Source organism: Petaurus breviceps, unplaced genomic scaffold (genome assembly GCF_028583685.1).
Source record: "Petaurus breviceps papuanus isolate PSGF00001 unplaced genomic scaffold, PetGlider_PUasm1.0 76, whole genome shotgun sequence".
Lineage (NCBI taxonomy): Eukaryota > Metazoa > Chordata > Mammalia > Diprotodontia > Petauridae > Petaurus > Petaurus breviceps.
Window position 1 is genome coordinate 43,218,268 of NW_027186473.1, and position 21,965 is coordinate 43,240,232.

Genomic DNA, 21,965 nt, shown 5'->3' on the forward strand with positions numbered 1-21,965 from the left:
CTTCAATTTCTTTGCCCATAAAATGGGATTACCTCCCCTCTCATTCTTAATGTATTTTGTTATAAATAACATATTGTTGGATTCTCATTTTTAATCAATTCTGCTATCAGTTTCCATTTTATAGAATGAGTTCACACACAAAGTTAATAATATCTGCCTCATAGGACTACTGTGAGAAAAACACATACCAAAACATAATGTTTTATTTTCAAATAGCAAATTTTATATAGCAAATTTAGGTTGCACTATTTTGTTGTAAAGAGTTTTTAAATAAACTCTTTAAATAAATGTGTAGCAAATTAATATATCAGCTATTTCATACTTAATTGGTCTCATACTCAACAGGATAGTGAATTTCTGTAAGGGGGCAAGTTTGCCAAGGAAAATTAGTACTCTTATCTAGTATCTAAATATATGTATTACATATTTCAAATTCACAACATAAGTTCTGAAAAAGCAGTCACAAAACCTACTGAACTATCAAAGGTTTATCTGCAAAAATAAATGGTTTTGATAATAGAGCTGATATTGCATGATGCTTTGCTTGTGATTTCAAAACTAGTCCTCGGTCACCAGGCACTCTATTTTCTTTCAAATCTTCTATTTCCCATCTTCCTAAAGGGAAAAAAAAAGGACAATGAAAAAAGCAATTTTTACAGAAGAAAAATCAAGCAGCTTATATACTAATAATTATTACATCTATGTCAGTAAAGACAACATACAAGTATCTTTTATTTTTGAGAAGGCAACTCACCATGTTAAAACTTGTTTATTCAACCAAAAGATACTTTTAAGTGGCATTTTTGAATGACTGCCATGCAAATGATTATCATGTTTTTAACTGATGGTATCTGTGGGAAACTACAAAATCTGAAGTGGTAAAATGTGGGAATTAAATTATGTTCAGTATGTGTTGTCTTGGCATCATCAAGTAGTTTCATTGATTTTCTAGCTGGCTTCTTCCCTTAGCTATACCTAATTATTTACTAGCTCTAGTTCCTTGTAAAGTATCCTCAGATTCTTTTTTGCTTAAACTCTGGTTTAGACGTGATCTTTCAAGTCTTCCCTCTTCTTTACTCCTTTAGCATTTTTAAGTGCCTTTTTGACTTTGGCAGTTAGACAAAGAGGTGTATGTTTAGCAGCCTGATACTTCTAAGCCTTGGTCCACTATCTATCCAAGGATTCCAATATTCAATATGCTGAAAAATTTATTATCGGTATTGTGATTATCCTCTTCTCTCATAAACATAGTCCAAGAGCTTTCAAGCCTATATTTTTCTCTATACCAAATAAAATGCCTTCTTAAAAAATAATAAACCCAGTGGGCTCTAATATTTTCTGTAATCTCTCAGTAATTATGATGGCAAAGAAATGGTGTACTAGAGAAAAGCACCTGTGAAAAACTGCCTTTTAATGTTTTCATTATGGACATCTGATACATGACTATTCAAATCTTTTTGATATTTTTATAGAGATAAGAAATTAGACATGTATAGGGTTAGCAGTTATCTTCTCAAGTGCCTTTTTTGGTAAAAACACCAGGAGTGCTTTTTTGTTGTTGTTGCATTTCCAAGATTTTCCATTTATCTGACTTGCATCTGAAACCTTCTGATGTATTGTCTCCTTTTTAGAAAGCTAACTCCTCAAAAGTAGAAACTGCCTTCACTTTCTATTTGTATCCTAGCATTCAGCACCATGCTTCACATACATAGTAAGCACTCCACAAATGCTCATTCATTCATCCACATCCCAGATTCATTCAAGTCCCAGCTGTGTTGGGTAGGAATAGAGCGTCCCCTTTGCCTACTAACTCAGAACTAACCTAATTCATACACACATGTGAGATATAAAAAATTATGTTTTCACACAGGTGAAGGAAAGCAAGAAACAGTCTTTTCTTGCAAAAACAATTCTCAAAATAAGGAGAAAAACGATTACAAGAAACCAATATCACCCAGGTCTGTGGTTAAGACAGGGTAAAAAGGTCAGCTAGGTTTCAAGAAAGCATGTTTCATGAATATTAACTTCTCCTCCCCAGGAGAAGCTAATGCTCATTTTAAATGCACATGCAATGTATGTTGAGGGAGGGGAAACATATAAACATAAGGGGAAAATGTGAAGTAGGTAAACTGGAATGTTGTACACCTCAGAGTACTCAGCCACTGAAGAAATGAGGGAGGGACTTTGGAACAGTATAAAAAGGCTTGCCCTAGCTTCTGTAGGGGTGTGTCTGTCCTAGTAGCACACCTACTTCTTCCAAGAATTGTAAAATTAATGAGCTTGCCTCGTCTACCTTGGGAGTCTTTGTCTTTCCTCTAGAAATTTTATTCCTAACACACATAAAGCCAGTCTTGCTCCCAATCAAAGAGTTCACAGGATTTTAAAATTGAGAGGGCCCCTAGAAATCCAATACTCATTCTGGAAATGAGGAAACTGAGTCCAGAGAATAACTTGCTTAAGATCACATAGCTAGTTACATACTTATTATCTTGCCCTAGGTACCTCTGGACAGGTGACTTAATCCCACAGAGCCTCAGTTTCCTCATCTATAAATGGGGATAATAGGGCCATAGGGGAGCACTGAATGAGTCGAACTATGTAAAGTTCTTTGCAAACTTTCCAACACTTTATAATTTTGAGCTATCAGAAGCAGAAGTAGCAGTAGCAGTAGCAGTAGCAGCAGCAGCAGCAGCCACAGTAACAGCAAAGCCAAGAACAAACTGCAGATTTCTTAAACCCCAGTCTCTTTCTTTGATGGAGAGACCACATGGTTGACCATGGGGTACACAAGAGTGCTCTTGATCATTTTATTTGAGTTCCCTTCTTTAGGACTGCAGTTAAGAAGCTTTTTTGGCTTGATCTTTCACCTTTTTTCCCTCGCTGACATATGAACTTGTTAACACTTTTTAAAAACTTAGTACTTACATAGCAAATTTCTTTAGTTTTCCCTCTCCCACTAGGATGTTAAATTTAATTCTTCTGTGATCACTAACAGAGCAGTGTTCTTTCATTCAATAATAATAACCCCATCTTGTCAACTTTTAGGATATCATGGCTATAGATTTTTAAAGTCATTCTGAGTTTATACAACTATAAGCAATAAATGGAATGCATCAACTAAGAGGCTTCAAACAGATACAACTTTAGAAAACTTTGAGTAGGTAGAACAAAATAAAATTGAGCAATAATTTTGGCCATTGTATTGAATATGGCCACCCCATTTTAACTATCTATTGATCAAAATATTTAACTGATCAGGAAACCTTATTCCCAGACTAATTATAAAGAATTTCACAGGGCATTAATTTAGTAATGTCCAATGGTTCTCAGTGTTACTCATAAAGACCTGGTTTGTGGATAAATTTATGATTATATATCTCATATATATAGTAATATCATATAATTATGATATTACAAAATGTCAATTATGTACCAACAAAACCAGTATTATATTTACAATTATAATTTAATATACTTTTGGTGGCAAGTAGAAACAAGATAGGCCCCTTGAATCACCTTTTACCATGATCCTTAGATAGCTGGTCATTCAAAGAGCAAAAATGTATATGTATATATACGTTATTATTTATACATATAAATATAAAAGTTGAACTTAAAATCTGATTTGATGCAATCAGGGGGTTCCCCTAATCCATTCGTAATGTTTTGAGTAATAGTACTGAACCTGGAAAAAAAACGCCATTTATTATTACATGGATGTCAAAAACTTCTTAAAACTCTGAAATGGGTGACAGGAAAATAAGAAAGTAAGGGGATTAGAAGACTTTTATTATTTAAATAACTTTTTAAAGTTTGTATACTAGTGTTTTTTGTTTCCACTTTATGTAAATGACACTAACAGAAAAGGACGAAGAGTCTTGCTTGATAACTTAACTAAAAAAATAGCACAGAAGTAGGGCTAAATGAGATTACTAAGGTATCATAAGACAAAATACTCCTCCTGCCTGCTATACTAATCTGTCAATGAGAAAGCTAGAAGATAAATCCATAGACTAAAGATGATTATTCTTTTCCTCTCCTATTTTGCTGAGTTGCATGTTCACATGGAGAACACAAGTTTCTAGTTTAAAATGACTTAAGTTTTGTAAACATAGTTTCTTTCAATGTACACACATACATTTTTCAAACTTGCTGCTCTTACATGAGGCCAGAAATTCAAATCAATGAAAACTTATACATAAAGTTTCTATTCTATAAAATGGAACACACTAATTTTTTATTTAATGAACAAAAAAAATATCAAATTAACTTTTTTCTGACTCCTCCCAGTAGGTTACCTCCAAAAAGGGCCCAATCCTTTGTTCTTCCTTTTCCCTGAAATACAACATTGCTACTTAAGATTTCTGACTAAGATTAGATTTAGCAAGTACTAGGTAGCACCTAGCAGCTTTTTACCTTAAAATACTAACAACTCAAGGGTGTTTTGAATCAAAATTTGGATGATTGGGTTGAAATCCTGGCTCTACAATTAAGCTTTTATAAGATCCGTTTCTTTATAGGATTGTTGTAGGAAAAGCTTGTAGAAAGTTTAAATCTTTATGTCAAAGTGAATAATAATTAGATGACTAAGTTTTAAATTACCTGTAGCAGTGGCAAATGTCTTCACACTACAACTATGAATAGTTAATGATGCTCTATTTTAAAAATAATAATCCTGATAACCCTATATAATTCTATAAAGTTTACAGAACATTTTTTGCACCACACACCCTATAAGAGATGTAACATAAGCATCATGATTTTTTTCTGTATTATAGAGGGTAAAAATGAAGATCAGAGAGGTAAGTAATTTGCTCCAGGTCACAACAGCTGGAACATGACTGAGACAGGGTTTGATTCCTGGTCTCTTTATTCCAAGGGCAGGTTTCATTTTACTGCCACACTGCTACCCCTTCACTGTTAAGTACACATCTCCCAAAGTTTACAATTAATTTCTTGTTTAAGTCTCTTTAAAGTCTACTGGCAAATTTCACCAAAAATGTAATTGAGTCAAATATAATATACAAATCACAAAATATGGCTTAAACATGTATATATTTAAGGAGTTTACCATCATATTTAGCAATGTTCTCATCAGTGTCTTCTTTCCTTGCTTTGGATAATACCCACCTGTAAACAATTATTATTTTTTTAATGAAAAGCATATATGTTCATCAGTTTTTCAGATAGTTTAGCGATAAGACAAATGAGTAAATTCCATAGAAGCTAAATTTTATAAAGAAAAAGACCCACTTTCCACTGAAAATACTGTAAATTGTTTATTTCTAAAAGCAATTGTGAACTTAACTTGAAATAAAACCAAATAAACATGTACAACTATTTACACTTAAAACATTTCTCAGACATGAGAAATAATCCATGACAAATAATTTACATACTTTCTCTGAATCTCCAGTCTTTGATCTCTATATTTTAAAGTAAATTTTTCTTTTTATAGTTAGTTATTATCTTTAGATATTACTTTTTTGTTTCATATTACTTTACATGAGTTTTCCCAAATTCCTTTTTCTCCCTGCTATTTACTTATATGATTACTTAGCACGATATATATATAGTACCAGGTCTGAAGTCAGGAAGACCAGAGTTCAAATCCAGTCTCTGACACATACTAGTTTACCCCTCTGTTTGCCTATTTCCTCATCTGTAAAATAGTGATAACACACCTACCTCCTGGGGTTGTTTTGAGGATCAAATGAGATATTGATTGTAAGGTGCTTAGCACAGTGCCTGGCACATAATAAGCATTATCCAAATTTAAGCTATTATTATTATATTATACTACATGTATTCAGCATTTTAACAATTGTTCAATTCAACAAATATTAAAGCATCTATTTTGTGTAATTTTTCTTTTGTGCTCAGAATAAAGACAAACTCCATACATTCAACCAACAAGCATGCCTACTATTATGTACCAGACATTGTGCCAAGAGCAGCAGAGCTCAAGGAACTATACAGATAAATTTCTTGCATTTCCTTAATGATTAGCAAGGCCGAACAGTTTTTCAAGTAACTGTTCATTTTTTCAAGTGGTTGTTCATAATACATATATCCATTCTCCTTTGTAGATTACTTTTTTATATCTTTTTACTTATCTAATGACTAGGTTACGTTTATAGCATTTTAAAACATTTTGGACAATAAGCTTGTATGTTAAATTTACTACAAATATTTTCCCAATCTCTAATTTTATCTTGTTATATGGAGGTTTATTTTGGTATAAATATAAGTTTATTATAAAAGCTATCTACTTCTTCACTATCATTTAATGGTTTAAAATGTATCTGTTAAACAAAACTAGGATAAAGATATTACATTTTTCCTAATTTAATATACTGTTTAATGTATAATCCATTTGGAATTTATTGTTTTATTTAAAATGACACAAAAATCTACATTTACTCTCCTCCATATCATAATATAGTTTTACCAACATTCCTTACATAATGTATCCTTTTCCTCAGATATTATTATCCACAAGTTTATCAAAAACTCATCTTTTATATGCTTTTGGTTCTAATTCTGCATTGTTATTCTGTCCCACTGGCTTATTTTTCTATATTTTACACAATAAAAATAATTTTAAGGACAGTACTTTTACATACTAAATTCAGAAAGGGCTAGTCCACTTCTACTTGAAATTTTCTCCACCTTTAAAGGAATTACTTTGATATTCTTAATAACTTATTTTCCATATACATTTTATTATAACTTTATTAAGTTCTATACAGAACCCCAATAACTTTTTTGTTACCTTAATAGTGTATGATTTAGGGATTACTGTTATTTTTGCTATATTCATCCAACCCATCCATGAATACTGAATTTTCTTCCAGTTAACTTAGATCTTTTATTTCTGGCTCTTATAGGTAATATGTATATATAGTTAATATCAAAATATTTAGTGGTTTATGTGTGGTTTTTTTAAAGGGTTTTCTTTTTATAATATTTGCTTGGTCTATATTAGGAACATATAAGAATGTAAATGTTATGAAGACTTACCTTGTATACTGTAATTTTACTGAATTCATGTTACATTTCAATATTTTGTTGAAGCTAATGAATTTTATAAGTAATTATATAATTCAACGTAATTTGTCTTCTTTACGTTCTAGGGCAATTCTTCTTTCTTCTTACAACTGCCAACATTTTTAATACTATGGCAAATCAGAGCAGAGAGAGTAGACAACTTTGTTTTTACCTGTTTTTATCGGAAATCCGGTATTTATCCACTGTATATGAAGATGACTGAAAAATCCCTCTAGTCCTTACTTTTTAAAAATAAATTAAAATATTTTAAATTATTATTACTATACATGAATTCTAACTTTTATCAAAAGCCTTTTCTCCATTTATTGAGCACTTACATAAATGGGATCACAGATCAATCAACATTCAATTCAATATTTATTTATGAAGTACCTACAAAGCACAAGGCACCTTGCTTGAGCTTTAAAGATAAAACAAAAAGTCCCAGTCCTCAATAAACTTACAAGGACGTTCGGAAATAGATTATTTACATAGAGAAGTAAATACAAGATAATTCAAGGAGGGAGATAATATTAATAACTAGAGAAATCAGAAAAGGTTTCCAGTAGTAGGTATTCTTCAATCATGTCCAAACTTCTCATGACCCCAATTTGGGATTTTCTTGGCAAAGATACTAGAGTGGTTTGCCTTTTTCTTTTTTTTTAACAGCTCATTTTACAGATGAGGAAACTTGAGGCAAGCATGTTTAAGTGACTTGCCCAGGGTCATATAACTAGTAAGCGTCTGAGGTGGGATTTGAACTCAGGAAGAAGAGTCTTCCTGACTCTAGGGCCTAATCACTCTACTGCCCCCAGTAGGAGATAGTGTCTGGGGAATAAGCCTAGAAGAAGAATGATTTAGTTTATCAATGGCTATTCCCCTATGGGGAGGGACAACTTTAAAAGAGAAGAAACTTTAAAAGAATGAATAAAAGGATCACAGATTTACAGCTAGTTGAGACCTTGGAGATATGATTAAAGTACAAAAAAGGGAATGGGGTCACTACATTTCACAGAAACTTGTCAGGTACTTGAAAGGTTTATACTTTTGTAAAAAGGTCTGTATTAAAAGCAGTTTTCAATGGTCTAAAATCCCTTAGTTTAAAACATCAAGTTAAAACATCTTTTTAATATTCACTATAAACTTACCCAGTCAATATTCCATTATCAAAGGTTTCTGTGAAATACACATCTCCTATAGGTTTCGGCGTCTTGTATTTTACCTAAAAGACATGTTACACATGGTTCTAAATAAAAAGAAAGCTTTTTAAAAGAACTTATATTTATGGGGCAGCTAGGTGGTGAAAAGGATAGCATGAATCGGACATGGAATAAGGAGGCCCTGCATTCAAATCCAGCCTCAAACACTATATGTGTGTATCTGGGCAAGTTACTTAACCCCCATTGCCTCCAAAATTTAAAAAAAAAAACTTAACGCTTACTAACAACTCACAGTGATGAAACTTGAAGAAAATAATTGCTAGAAACAATCAACTTCTGGATCTTCCTCTATGTGAGCACTATATAACATTGTTTATACATTATTTTTCCTATTAATGAGGAGACTAGATTTTAGGGAAAGATTATGGCTTAATTAAGCAACACTATGGCTTGAGGGGAAAAAATTTGCAGTTCCTATAGGAGAAAAAGATTATCAATGAAGAAGCAAGATTCTACATATTTATTATTAGCAGGATTATGATTACAGCTATGGAATATGATTCAATCTACCACTAGCTTACTGAAATACATTGGTTTAAGCAGATTCCTTTTCTTTTTTTTTTTCTTTTTTTAAAGCAATCAGGGTTAAGTAACTTGCTCAAGGTTACACGGCCAGGTATTTCTGGGTGGGTGCTATGTGTCCGAGCCCGGATTCGATCCCCAGGTCATCCCGACACTGGAGCCAGTGCTCTTACTCGCTGTGCTACCTTACCTGGCCGTCCCAAGATTCCTTTTCTTAAAAAAAAAAATTGTGAGGGTTGTTTCTGTGAGAAATACTGATGGTTTGGTTTCCACAGATCCTATGGGAACAATGGGTGCTTTGGAAACAGATCCTGCACGGGATGTGTGGGAGGACCTAGGTCAGGGTAAGGGAGAAAGAGCAGAACATTCTATCCAATCACATAGCAGGAAGAAATCTTTAAGAGAGCCCAGGTCAAGCTGGCTAAAAGGAGTTGGGGTTCGAACTGATATACTCTGCATAGAAGTAGAGCTTCGTTGTCTGGTCAAAGGTTATGCTGGGAGGCGGGGAGGGGGTGGGGGGTGCTATTCAGGTGAGGGGAAGTCCAGGAAAGGGGATGTCCTGTCCGATTGGGACCAATGATTGTAACGGGGGGGCTATATAATCTTTGCTCTGCTTGTGTGTGTGTGTTCATGCCCACTTCTCCAGAGAATCGCCAATAAATTATCTCTTCTTTCACTCCACAGACTGTGATTTCATTTGTTAACCAATTAACTCTGGTTCGGAAACTAGCAGAAGAAGGAGGTAGCAAGCCTTCTTGGATCAAGCTCCGAACTGAATTGAATCTGGGACTATATTTTTGTTTATAATATTTTGGTGATCTGGAGAATGGGAATATATATAGTATGCCTTTGCTAAGAACACACCAGCTCCCTCTTACTCTACAACTGATTCACATTTTGGTCCTCTCTACTAAAAAAAAAGAAAAAGCATGTTTATTAAGACAGCCTAGTTTAATCTAGCTCTACAGGTAGAAAACCCAATAAAGGAGAAAAATTACTGCCTGAAGCTTTCTTCATGTATGAATGCGTAAATTAGGACCACAGTTGCCAGTCTCTTCAGTATAATTCTCTAAAGCAGAGGTGTCAAACACCAGTCAAGCAGCCTATACTTCTGAATGTTGCTCAAAGCCAATTAAAACACAATTGGAAGGGGCGGCCAGGTGGCTCAGCGAGTAAGAGCACTGGCTCCAGTGTCAGGATGACCTGGATCAAATCTGGGCTCAGATACTCAGCACCACACCCAGAAATAATAACTGGCCGTGTAACCTTGAGCAAGTTACTTAACCCCGATTGCTTTAAAAAAAAAAAAAGACTTAATTTAAAACACAATTGGAAAATATTGAACAAAATAAATAAGAAGACAATAGAACTTAATGTTAATATGTGGTTTTCTAAGTCAATATGCTACACTGGCCAAAGGGATCCTGAAGTATAGTTTCTAGGTGAGTCTGACACCATGGCTCTAGAAAATTACTTAAAAGCTTTGACTAATTTAGTTGGTCAACAATAAATAAGTGTGCCTGCTTTCTGTAGATTCTAAAATTCTGTATTTAATGAGAGGAATTACAAAGAAAACACAATCAAAATAGTCCAACACCCCACCAGAAAACAAAAGAGATGCCTTCAGGGAGCTTACAATTTAGCTGGGGTAACAACACTCAAGAATGTGTATACCAGGGGCAGCTAGGTGGCAAAGTGAGTAAAGTCCCCGCCAGAGTCAGAAGGACCTGAGTTTGGATCTGGCATCAGATACTTAACACACACAAAAAAACTAGCCATGTAACCTTAGGCAAGTTACCCCAATTGCTCCCCAAAAGGCAAAAAAACAAACAAACCAAAGAATGTGTACACTTGCATCTCTCTGTAAGTATAAAATCCAAATGTGAAACAATGAGTTTATAAAAGATTATGTATTACTCCTGGGCACACACCAAATTTTAATGTGTTCATACTCCAATATCACCTAAGTTTTTGCTAGAAAAATTTTTTCTTAGAGAAAGAAAAGTGTTATTTTTCCCTGCAACAGATAAGAAATTACAACACCATCTTTTTGTTGGAGGAGAATTCTATAGTTTAGAAGGCCTGGAAATAGGAACGTTTAAAACCATTCTCAAAGTAATTCATTTACCCTACCTCACAAGGTCCTATTTTGATGCTTTCTTTTTAAAAAGTTAACATTCTTCAGATCACTTAAAAAAAAAAAAAGTAAAACCCAGCTAGGTACCAAATACAAAAGAACAAAATAATTACTGTTGGTAGGTTAACAATCTAGACAACCTGGTCATAAGTATGTTGACATAAATAGGTTCTTTCAGAGATCACAGAATTGTAGATCTAGTAAAAACTTCAGAGATTAAGCACATATATGAGCTGAGGTAAAAAAAAATTGCACATTTTATCATTAAATTTCATTGCATAATAATCTTACCTCTGGGGGAAGTTTATCTTCATTGGTCATAATTTCTTCTGAACTTTCACTGAAATCTTCCATCTCAACATCTTCATCATGCAATTCTGCTTTTACTGAGCTAAGCAGCAGAAGACTCAAACACAACCAAAAGCCTTGGAATTGCATATTGCTTATCTGTAAAATTAAGTTTGAGTTGCCAATGTAACTATAACGTATAAAGCTACTTTTACAATTTTTACAAATAATAACTCAATCTTCCCCACTCCTTATTTTAGGGCAGCCTGTTAGCCAAAGCATGTATAAAAATATGTGATCATTATGCTATAAATAAGTACAACTCGAAACTTCTAAGAAAACAAGATCTACAGTGCACACATTCTTACAAGATACAATGCTTTCCAAGCTCATGAAGTCTAAACTACAAGACTGTAATAAAGAATGGTTGATTAATTCAGTTTTTATATAGTATCATACTGCAGAAAAGGGCTAACGAGGCTTCATCCATGTGCTCTTTTTTAAGAAATCAGAATTCATTCTTGACACTAGGGAGTTAGCTATCTTGTAATACATGCCTGGTGAGGCCACATGGAGAAATTAAGAAAAAGATACACTATCACTTCATTTTTTTAAGTGCATGTCATCATATTCATGATGGGTTAGTAATGTTATCTGGGTGAACAAAAAGTCTAGTGAATTAAAAACAACATATGTCAGTTGTTAGTAAGAGGGGACTTCAAGTGACAAAAATGACATATTTAGAAAGAAATATTTAGGAAGAAAAAAACAGTCTGGCCCAAAAAGATTCTATTCAGTAACAATGAGGTTTGGGTAAAGAATGTTATTAGTGCAAAAAGCTGTGCATCTATAAATGTTTGCAACATGTCGATAAGTAAATTTTTAAGAATAGGTTTTTAATGCTCTGATGTCACCAAGCACATGTAAGTTCTTCAACACTTTTTGCTCTACCATCCATGTCATTACCCTAACGAGTCACATTAGAACACAGTGATGTGCCCATTACATACCTCACAGGTTATGAAAAAAGTGGTTTGTAAACTTTAAAATGCTATGTATGAGATGAGTCACTATTATTTCATTGAGTGAAGCAGAGGTGAGTAAAATGATAATGAAGAATATACTAACTACTCTGGATTTCAATTTCTTCACCTGTAAAATGACAGTTCTTATAAGGTTTTATTATTTGTAACAACACAAGACATTTTACTGTTTTTACATGCAATGTATCATTTGACCCTGAAAACAACACTATGAGACGCAGCCCAGACAGGTATTATTTTCTTATTATGGATGATGACACTTTTGAGCTTATCTAGGAGAGCCTTCTGTGCTTGGGACCTGTTCCCTGTTGATGTTTCAGCTGTGGGGGTGTGGAGTCAACATTGTCTCCCTCTGAGTTTGGTTCCTCCCTCTGAGGATAGTAGGACTCCAGAGTCTTTGTCTTTGCAGTCTGCTTTTTACCCATTTTGAGACAGTGTCCTAACCAGCCCTTCCTCTAAGGTTCCCAAACCTTTACTATTTAAGTTCCCAAGCCTTTACTGTTGAGGGGTTTGCCCTGGGGCAACAGTTACTATGTTTGGGGTCGGGGGGAAGGAGTTGGAGCAGGCTGGGTTCACTCTGCCATCCTAGTCTTTGGAGGTCCTGACAGGGGCTTTTTTTTTTTTTAATTTCTGGCCTATGGAGTGGTAGACCCAGGAGTTTTTGCTGTTCTGGACAGGGGCCCTGCATTTGGTTTTTACCTTGCTCTTTCCAGTCCCAGCCCTTTGGTGAAAGGCCTGGTAGTGGCCCTTGTGGTTGGTGGGACGACTTGCCCCCCAAGTTGGTCAGGCCTCCTCCCGGTACACCCTGTGTCGTCATCGGTTCCTGGCCTGCCTCTCTCTTAATTTCTTTTTAATGGAGGAAAAAAATAAACTACAACTTTGATTCAATTCAACAGGCCTAAGGCCCAGATATGGCCTGATGGCAAGTTGACCCCCCAACCACAAAGGCCACTGCCACACCTATCACTAAAGGGCTGGGACTGGACGGAGCAGGATGAGAGCCAAATGCAGTGCCCCTGCCAGGGGCAGCAGCTACTCCTGGGACTACCAATCCAATCCTGGAAATTAAAAAAGCCTCTATCTGGACTTCCAGGGACCAGGATGGCAGAGTGAACGCCAGCTGCTCCAACCCCACCCCCCACACACACCCTGGAAACAGTGATTATTGTCCCAGGGCAAAAACTTAAATAGCAAAGGTTTGGGAACCTTTGAGGAAGGGCATGGTTAGGACACTGCCTCAAAATGGGTAAAAAGCAGACTGCAAAGACAAAGACTCTGGAGTCCTACTATCATGAGAGGGAGGAACCAAATTGAGAGGGAGACAGTGATGACTCCACACCCACAGCTGAAGCCTCAATAGGGAACTGGTCTCAGGCACAGAAAGCTTTCTTAGATGAGCTCAAAAGGAACTTTGAAAACCAAATGAGAGAGACAGAAGATAAAATGAATAATTCTTTTAAAATCAAAATTGCAAAGTTAGAAAAACATTACAATGAAGAAAACAGCTCCTTAAAAAGAAAAATGTGTGATATGGAAAAGGAGCTCCAAAAACTAACTGAGGAAAATGATTTGCTAAAAACTAGAATCAACTAAATTGAAACAAGTAACTCTATGAGGAACCAAGAATTAGTCAACAAAACATCAAGAATGAAAAATTAGAAAAAGAGGTAAAATAAATGACTTGGAAAACAGATCCAGGAGAGATAATCTGAGAATCACAGGACTACCAGAAAATCATGATGAAAAAATGAGCCTGGACAACATCTTCCCAGAGCTCATCAAGGAAAACTGCCCTGAGATATTAGAACCAGATGATAAAATAGAAATCGAGAGAATCTACTGGACACTTCCTAAAAGAGATCCCAAATTGAAAAGTCCTCGAAATGTTGTGGCCAAACTCCAGAACTATCAAGGAAAGAAGAAAATATTACAAGCAGGCAGAAAGAAACAATTCAAATATCGAGGAACCACAGTAAGGAATGCACAGGATCTGGCAGCCTCTACACTGAAAGATCAGAGGAAGTGGAATACAATTTTCCGCAAGGCAAAAGAGCTTGGGTTACAACCAAGGATCACCTACCCAGTGAATCTGAACATATTCTTCCAGGCAAGGAGATGGTAATTCGACCATATAATGGATTTCCAGACCTTCCTGATGAAAAAGCAATTCAACAGGCATTTATTAAGCACCTAGGCTAGGTACAAGAGATAAAGAACCAAAAACAAAACTTTATAGGCCTTTAGAATATCAGTGACAGGCATGATCCCCTTTTAAAAAATTTTATTTTTATTGCTGCTTTTTCTCTTTACATCAGTTATTTCTCATTCCTCCAGAATAAGAAAAGTAATAAGCAAAACATACTATAAATTTTTCTAACATCAACATATATTCTTTTTTTTTTTTTTTGCCTTTTAGAGGGCAATTGGGGTTAAGTAACTTGCCCAAGATTACACAGCTAGTTTTTTGTGTGGGTGTTAAGTGTCTGAGGCTGGAACCGAACTCGGGTCCTCCTGACTCCAGGGCCACCACTTTACTCACTGCACCACCTAGCCGTCCCAACATATATTATTTTTAATAGTCCCCATGTCTCTGACATGAAAAAGGAAATGTCTCATCACCTAGTCTCCAAATTTTTATCAATGATATTTCACAGAATATTTTTTTTTTTACCATACTATTCTCTTCTCCAACTGCTTTCATTAATTTTATTGGTGCAAATTTTTTTTTCCTTTTTGCTTTTTGGAGGGCAATTGGGGATTAAGTGACTTGCCCAAGGTCAAACGACTGGTGTTAAGTTTCTGAGGTTGGATTTTAATTCAGGTCCTCCTGACTCCAGGGCTGATGTTCTACTCACTGTACCACCCAGCCACCTTTAAATTTTTTTAAGAGACTTTTCTATGCAAATTAAATCAAAGCAATGAATTTAATATTCATTCCTTCTTGAATTATCACTAGTCTCTACCCTACCAATCTGAAGGAAATTAACTGTTCCTTAAATGGTTGGCAGAATTCACTTGTTAATCCAACTGGTCCTGGGGATTTTTTTTCTTAGGAAGCTTTAATGGCCTGTACAATTTCTTTTTCTAAGATAGAATTATTTGTATTTCCTCTTCTTTTAACCTGAGTTTTTATTTTCAGTAATATTTACCTTTCACTTAGATGGTTATTTTTACTGGTATATAAGTGGGCCAAATAACTCCTAAAAATGTATTTAATTTCATCTTCATCATTAACAGTATCTTTACCCTTTTAATTTTTGATACTAGTAATACTATTTTTAAAAATAAAATTAGTTTATTTTATTGATTTTTTTTTTCATAAAACCAGCTCCTAGTTCAACGGTTTTTCCACTTTCAATTTTATTAATCTCTCCTTTGATTTTCAATATTTCTGTTTTTGTTTATTTGGGGATTTAAAATTTGTTGTTTAGTGTTTTTTTAGTTGCATCCCCAATTCATTTATCTGCTCTTTCTCTCTTTTAACGATGCATGTGTTTAGACACATAAAATTTCCCTCAAGTAATGCACCCCAAAAATTTTGGAATGTCTTCATTGTTGTCCTCTTTAATGAAATTATTGTGTCTCTGATTTGTTCTTTGATCCACTCACTCTTTAGGGTTAGATAATATTTAGCTTCCAATTAACTTTTAATTTGTGCTTCCACAGTAATTTTTTAAATGTAATTTTATTGCATTATGATCTGAAAGAGGTACATTTATTGCTTTTCTACATCTGGTTGTAAGGTTTTTATGCCTTAATACATGGCCAATTTTTGTGAAAATGCTAAGTACAGCTGAGAAAAAGTATATTCCTTTCTATTCCCATTCAGTTTTCTCCAGAGGTCTACCATTTCCAAATTTCTACTAATCTCCTTTACTTTTCTTATTTATTGTATTGTTAATCTTCTTGACTTTTCTTATTTATTGTACTGTTAAATTTATCTAGCTCTGAGAGGGGAAAGTTGAGGTCTCCCACTAGTATAGTTTTTATTTTCTATTTTTTCCTGTAATTCATTTAACTTTTCCCTTAAGAATTAAGATGCTATGCCATTTGGTGGATATGTGTTTAGTACTGATATTACTTCATTATCTATGGTTCCTGTTAGCAAGACAGTTTCCCTGCTTATCCCTTTTAATTAGGTTTATTTTTGCTTTCACTTTGTCTGAGATAACAATTGCTATCCTTGCCTTTTTTTTTACTTCAGCATAACAGATACCATAACAGATACCATAACAGATTATGCTCCAATCCCTGATTTTAACCCTATGTGTATCTCTCTGTTCAAGTATGTTTCTTGTAAACAATATACTGTTGGGTTCTGGTTTTTTAATCCATTCTGCTATCTGCTTCTATTTTATGAGTTCATCCCATTCACATTCACAGTTATGATAACTGTGTATTTCCCTCAATAGTATTTTCTTCTGTATATCCTCTCTCTTTTTATATCCTGTCCCTCCTCTAAAACCTGTTTTGCTTCTGATCACTGCCTTCTTCTATCTGCCCTCTCTTTTACCACCAACACACTTCCTCTTATCCTCTTCCCCCCTTACCTCCCTGTTGGGTAATGTAGATTTCTATTACCAATAAAATATGTATGTATATATATATTTACCTTCTTTGAACAAATTTAAATATGAAGTTCAAGCATTGTCCCCTATATACACACCATTTCCCACTCTATATAAAGCTCTTTCTTGCATACCTCTTTTTACATGAGATATTTCTCCCTATTTTTCCTTTCCCCTTTCTCCCAGGACATCTCTTTCTCACCTATCCTTTACAACATCCCAATATAATCAAGTCACTCCTGTACCTTTTTGGTATGCAGAATCCTTTTTAACTGCCCTAATATAACAATCAAGTTCTTAGACCTTAGTGAGTCCCCTATGATTTCTCTTTCGTGTTTGCCCTTTTATGCTTCTCTTGAGTCTTGTGTCTGAAAGTCAAATGAAAGCTCTCATCTTTTTATCATTAATGTTCTAATTTCATTAAATATTCATTTTTTACTTTGAAGGATTATAATCAGTTTTGCTAGATAGATTACTCTTGGTTGTAATCCCAGTTCTTTTGCCTTCTAGAATATCATATTCCAAGTCCTCTGTTCCTTTAACATGGTAGCTGCTAAATCGTTTGTGATCCTGACAGGGACTCCATGGCATGTCAATTGTTTCTTTCTGGCTCCCCATTTTAACATGGTAGCTGCTAAATCGTTTGTAATCCTGACAGGGACTCCATGGTATGTCAATTGTTTCTTTCTGGCTCCCTATTTTCTCTTTGATCTGGAAGCTCTGGAATTTGCCTATAATATACCTGGGAGTTTTTATTTTGGGATCTCCTTCATGTGATAACTGGTGGATTCTTTAAATTTCTATTTTATCTGGTTGTAGGATAACGGGTCAGTTTTCCTTGATAATTTCTTAAAATATGATGTTTACGCTTTTTTTTTTAATCATGCTTTCAAGTAGTCCAATAATTTTTAAATTATCTCTCCTCAATCTATTTTCCAGCTCACAGATGTTTTTTCAGAGATATTTCAAATTTCTTCTATTTTTTTCATTCTTTTGATTATTTTATTGTTTCCTAATGTCTCATGGACTCATTACACTTACCTAATTATATTTTTTTAAGGAATTCTTTTCTTCAGTGAGCTTTTGTACTTCTTTTTCCATTTGGCCAATTCATCTTTTCAAAGTGTTATTTTCTTCAGTACTTTTTGTTCCTTTTTTCATCAAGCTATTATTTGTCTTTTCATAATTTTCTTCCTTTGATCTCATTTCTTTACCCAATTTTTCCTCTACTACTCTTAATTGATTTTGAAAATAATTTTTCAGATCTTCCAGGAATTCTTGGCAGGCTTGTGCTGAATTCCCATTTTTCTTTAAAGCTTCATTTTTAGCTATTTTAACTTCACTGTCTTTTTTTGAATTTGTCTTGATCTTCCCTGTCATCAAAGAAGCTTTTTATGGTTAGCTGGTTTTTTTGTTTGTTTGTTTGCTCATTTTTCCACCCAGTTTCTTGATTGGAACTTTTATGTTAACATTGGGTTCTGTTACTAGTGTGGGTGTTCAAGGGGTACACTGTGGGAGAAAGAGGGCTGTCTTAATCTTCAGGCTTTTTTGCACTGCTGTTTTCAGAGCTAGTTCTGGGGAGTTGGAAGTTTTCAGTACTTCCATGATGATGTGATTTGGGGAGCTGTGTGGTCATCTCTGCTCTACTGGCTTGCAGCCTGGGCCTTATCCAGAAAGGGTCCCCCATCCCTTGAGAATAAATCTATAGTGCTCCTCAAGCCCCCTCCTCCCTTGGGATAGAAGTGATACTGCCTCTCAAGAGCATCCACTCCCTCTTGACTGAAAGTGCTCCTCTCTGCCCTTGAACTAGGAGTCAGAAATGGGTATAAGCAATGGAGCTGCCAAACAGCATCTGACCTGTGTCTAAAGCACAGGGTTACCTAGTAATCTCTTTCAGACTAGTTGTCAGGGTCCCTTAGTGCGCCCTATTCCCACTTGTCTGCCTTATGCCAATTATCTCTGTATTTTTTATGACTACTCATGCCTATACCCCCGTGCCAGTGTGATTGCAGTCTCAAACCTCCCTGCCATCACTGTCTTTCCCAGTCAGTATGAAAAGAAGCAAGTGTGCCTGCCCCATTTTATAATTTTGTAAATTAATTAGCAATTTATATGCCCTTATCACTTCTTGCTCAGCTATCCTAACAGACCTATATACCTGTTCACCTTGACTGTAGGCTCTCCATACCTTCCACACAATTGCAAAAATAATCTTTCTAAAAACCAAGTAGTAACATCAACTAGCATTATAACTTTTCAGCTCAAGAGTTCTTAATGATTCCTTAAATATTTTAGGCTAAAATATAAATTCCTGGGGAGTGGAGCCAAGATGGCAGAGTAGAAGCAAGGCCTCCCTGCTGCTCTGGCTTCCACCTTTTGCAATCCATGTAAAAGGGGGACTCTAAACAAACTTTGGAGCTGCAGAACCCACAAAATGACACAGAGGAGCTAACCTCCCACTGAGGAGAGCAGGGCAGGCCAGGCCGGCAGGAATCAGCCAGTGCAGCACTCTGGGAGCCGAGTCCAGACCCAAACCGAGGCTTAAGCGCCAGGGCAAGCCTGACCCGCCGCGGCCAGAGGGACTCCAGAACAGCAGCAGCTGTGGCCCTTTCCATATTTATCAACACACAGATGCGAAGGACAAAGTGAGAGGTCAGTGCAGTCTAGACTTTGGGACCAGTAAGTGAGAGTGTGTGGCTTCTCGTGCTGAGGCTCCAGCACAGCCAGCCAGAACCACGAGGCAGCTTCAGCACCTGGCCTGCAGAGTGTAGGGGGACCAAGCACCAGTCTGATGGGTAATTGCTCTTGCTTTAACCTGCTTGTATCTGGATTGCAGTCTAGGGTGGATGTCCTAGGGTGTGTGTCCAGCTTGCCAGAGCGCGTGGAGACCTCAGAGAGGGTACCCATCTAATACCTCCGGCAACTGAGAAGACCCCAGCGATTGGGATGAAAGCTCCCATCTGGTGTCAGAGTCCTACTGTGGCAAAAGGCCCAGGGGTCAAGTGACTGAGGGGAGACATGACCAGGCAAAGGAAACAAAGTAGACAGAAGATTCCAACATTAAACTCCTATTTTGGAGACAAAAAGGAGCAAAGCATGGAATAGGAGGACGACAGTGAAGTCAAAACTCCTGCACCAAAAGCTTCAAAGGAAAATACGAGCTGGTTACAGGCCATAGAGGACCTTAAGAAGCAGATAAGAGAAGTGGAGGAAAAATTGGGAAGAGAAATGAGAACGATGCAAGAAAATTACGAAATGAGAGTCAACAGCCTGAGGAAAAGAACACTTTAAAAAACAGACTGACTCAAATGGCAAAAGAGGCTCAAAAAGGCAATGAAAAGAAGAATGCCTTAAAAAGCCAAATTTGCCAGATGGAAAAAGAATCTCAAAAGCTCACTGAGGAGAATCATGGCTTTAGAATTAGACTGGAGCAAATGGAAGCTAATGACGTTATGAAAAACCAAGATGCTGTTAAACAGATCTAAACAAATGAAAGAATAGAAGGCAATGTGAAATATCTCATGGGAAAAACCACTGACCTGGAAAATAGATCTAGGAGAGAGAATTTAAAAATTATTGGACTACCTGAAAGTCATGATCAAAGTAAGAACCTAGAAAGCATCCTCCAGGAAGTTCTCAAAGAAAACTGCCCTGATGTTTTAGAATCAGAGGGCAAAATAGAGGTTGAAAGAATCCACTGATCAACTCCTGAAAAAGATCTCAAAAAGAAAACTCCTAGGAATATTATAGCCAGGTTCCGGAATTCCCAGATTAAGGAGAGAATATTATAAGCAGCCAGGAAGAAACAATTTGAATATTGTGGAAACACAATTAGGATAACCCAGGATCTGGCAGCTTCTACACTGAGGGATGGAAGGGCTTGGAATATGATATTCTGGAGGGCAAAGGAGCTGGTATTAAAACCAATAGTCACCTACCCAGCAAAACTGAGCATCATGTTTCAGGGGAAAATATGGTCATTCAGTGGAATAGAGGACTTTCAAGCATTCTTGCTGAAAAAAAAACAGAGTTTAACAGAAAATATGACATTCCGATACAAGAAGCAAGAGAAGCATGAGAAGGTAAACAGGGAAAAGAAATCATTAGGAACTTATCAAAGTTGAACTATTAACATTCCTACATGGAAAAACAATAATTGTAACTTATGAAACTTTTCTCAGTAGTTGAAGGGAATAGAAATATATACATATATATGTATATATATGAGGGTATATGGGCATATGAATACATATGTGAATGTGTGTATATATGTTTACAGGTATATATAGATAGAGGGCACAGGACCAATTTAACAGGAAGGAATGATACTTAAAAGGTGAAATCAAGAGGTGAGAGAGGAATATAATTAGAGGAGATGGGAAGAAACAGAATGGATTAACTATCTCATACAGAAGAGTCAAGGGGAAATGGTTACACTGGAGGGGAAGAAGAGGAAGCCAAAAGGGAATGGGTCAACCTTATTCCCATTGAATTTGGCTTGAGGAGGGAATGAAATACGCACTAAATAGGGTATCTAACCCTCCAGGAGAGTAGGGGGGAAAGGGGATGAGAGGGGAGATGATGGAAAGGAGGGCACGCTAGAGAGGAGGGAAGTTGGAAGCACCCACCTTTGAAAAGGGACAGGATCAAAGTAGAGAATAGAACAAGTGGGAGGTGGGATAGGAGGGAGGGAAATATAGTCAGTCTTTTACAATATATCTACTATCTTATTGTTTTGCATTAGCCATACATGTGCATCCTATACTGAACTGCTTATATTCCCACTTAAGGTTGTGTGACAAGGGAGGAAGGGAATGAATCTGGAATTCAAAGTTTTAAAATCAAATATTCAAATATGTATGTGTATGTATATATACATATACATATATATATATATATATATATATATATATATATATATATATACGATTATCAATACTATTTTACATGTAATTGGGAAATGATATACAGGAACTGGGGCATATCCAGTTTTTTTCCAGATCCACTGGAAAAGTCAAAAGGGGTATGGGATAAAATATGGGAGTGAGCAGATTGGAGGAGGGGATATCCTGTGGGACTGCTATTTTTGGGGGGTGGGTAGGGGAAAAATGGGGAGAAAATCTGTAACTAAAAATTT

The 21,965-nt window shown here is 35.8% G+C and overlaps 1 protein-coding gene across 1 annotated transcript in view; it reads right to left on the reverse strand.

Moving 5' to 3' along the window:
* The window catches only part of CLGN (calmegin), an 86,014-nt gene that overhangs the window by 46,242 nt on the left and 17,807 nt on the right, over positions 1-21,965 (reverse strand). The window contains exons 2-5 of the mRNA XM_069105411.1: positions 11,221-11,376; positions 8,199-8,272; positions 5,072-5,130; positions 474-615 (exon numbers count right to left, since the gene is read on the reverse strand). Of these exons, the coding sequence (XP_068961512.1) occupies positions 474-615; positions 5,072-5,130; positions 8,199-8,272; positions 11,221-11,367 (422 nt within the window). The 5' untranslated portion in view covers positions 11,368-11,376. The remainder of the gene's footprint in view (positions 1-473; positions 616-5,071; positions 5,131-8,198; positions 8,273-11,220; positions 11,377-21,965) is intronic.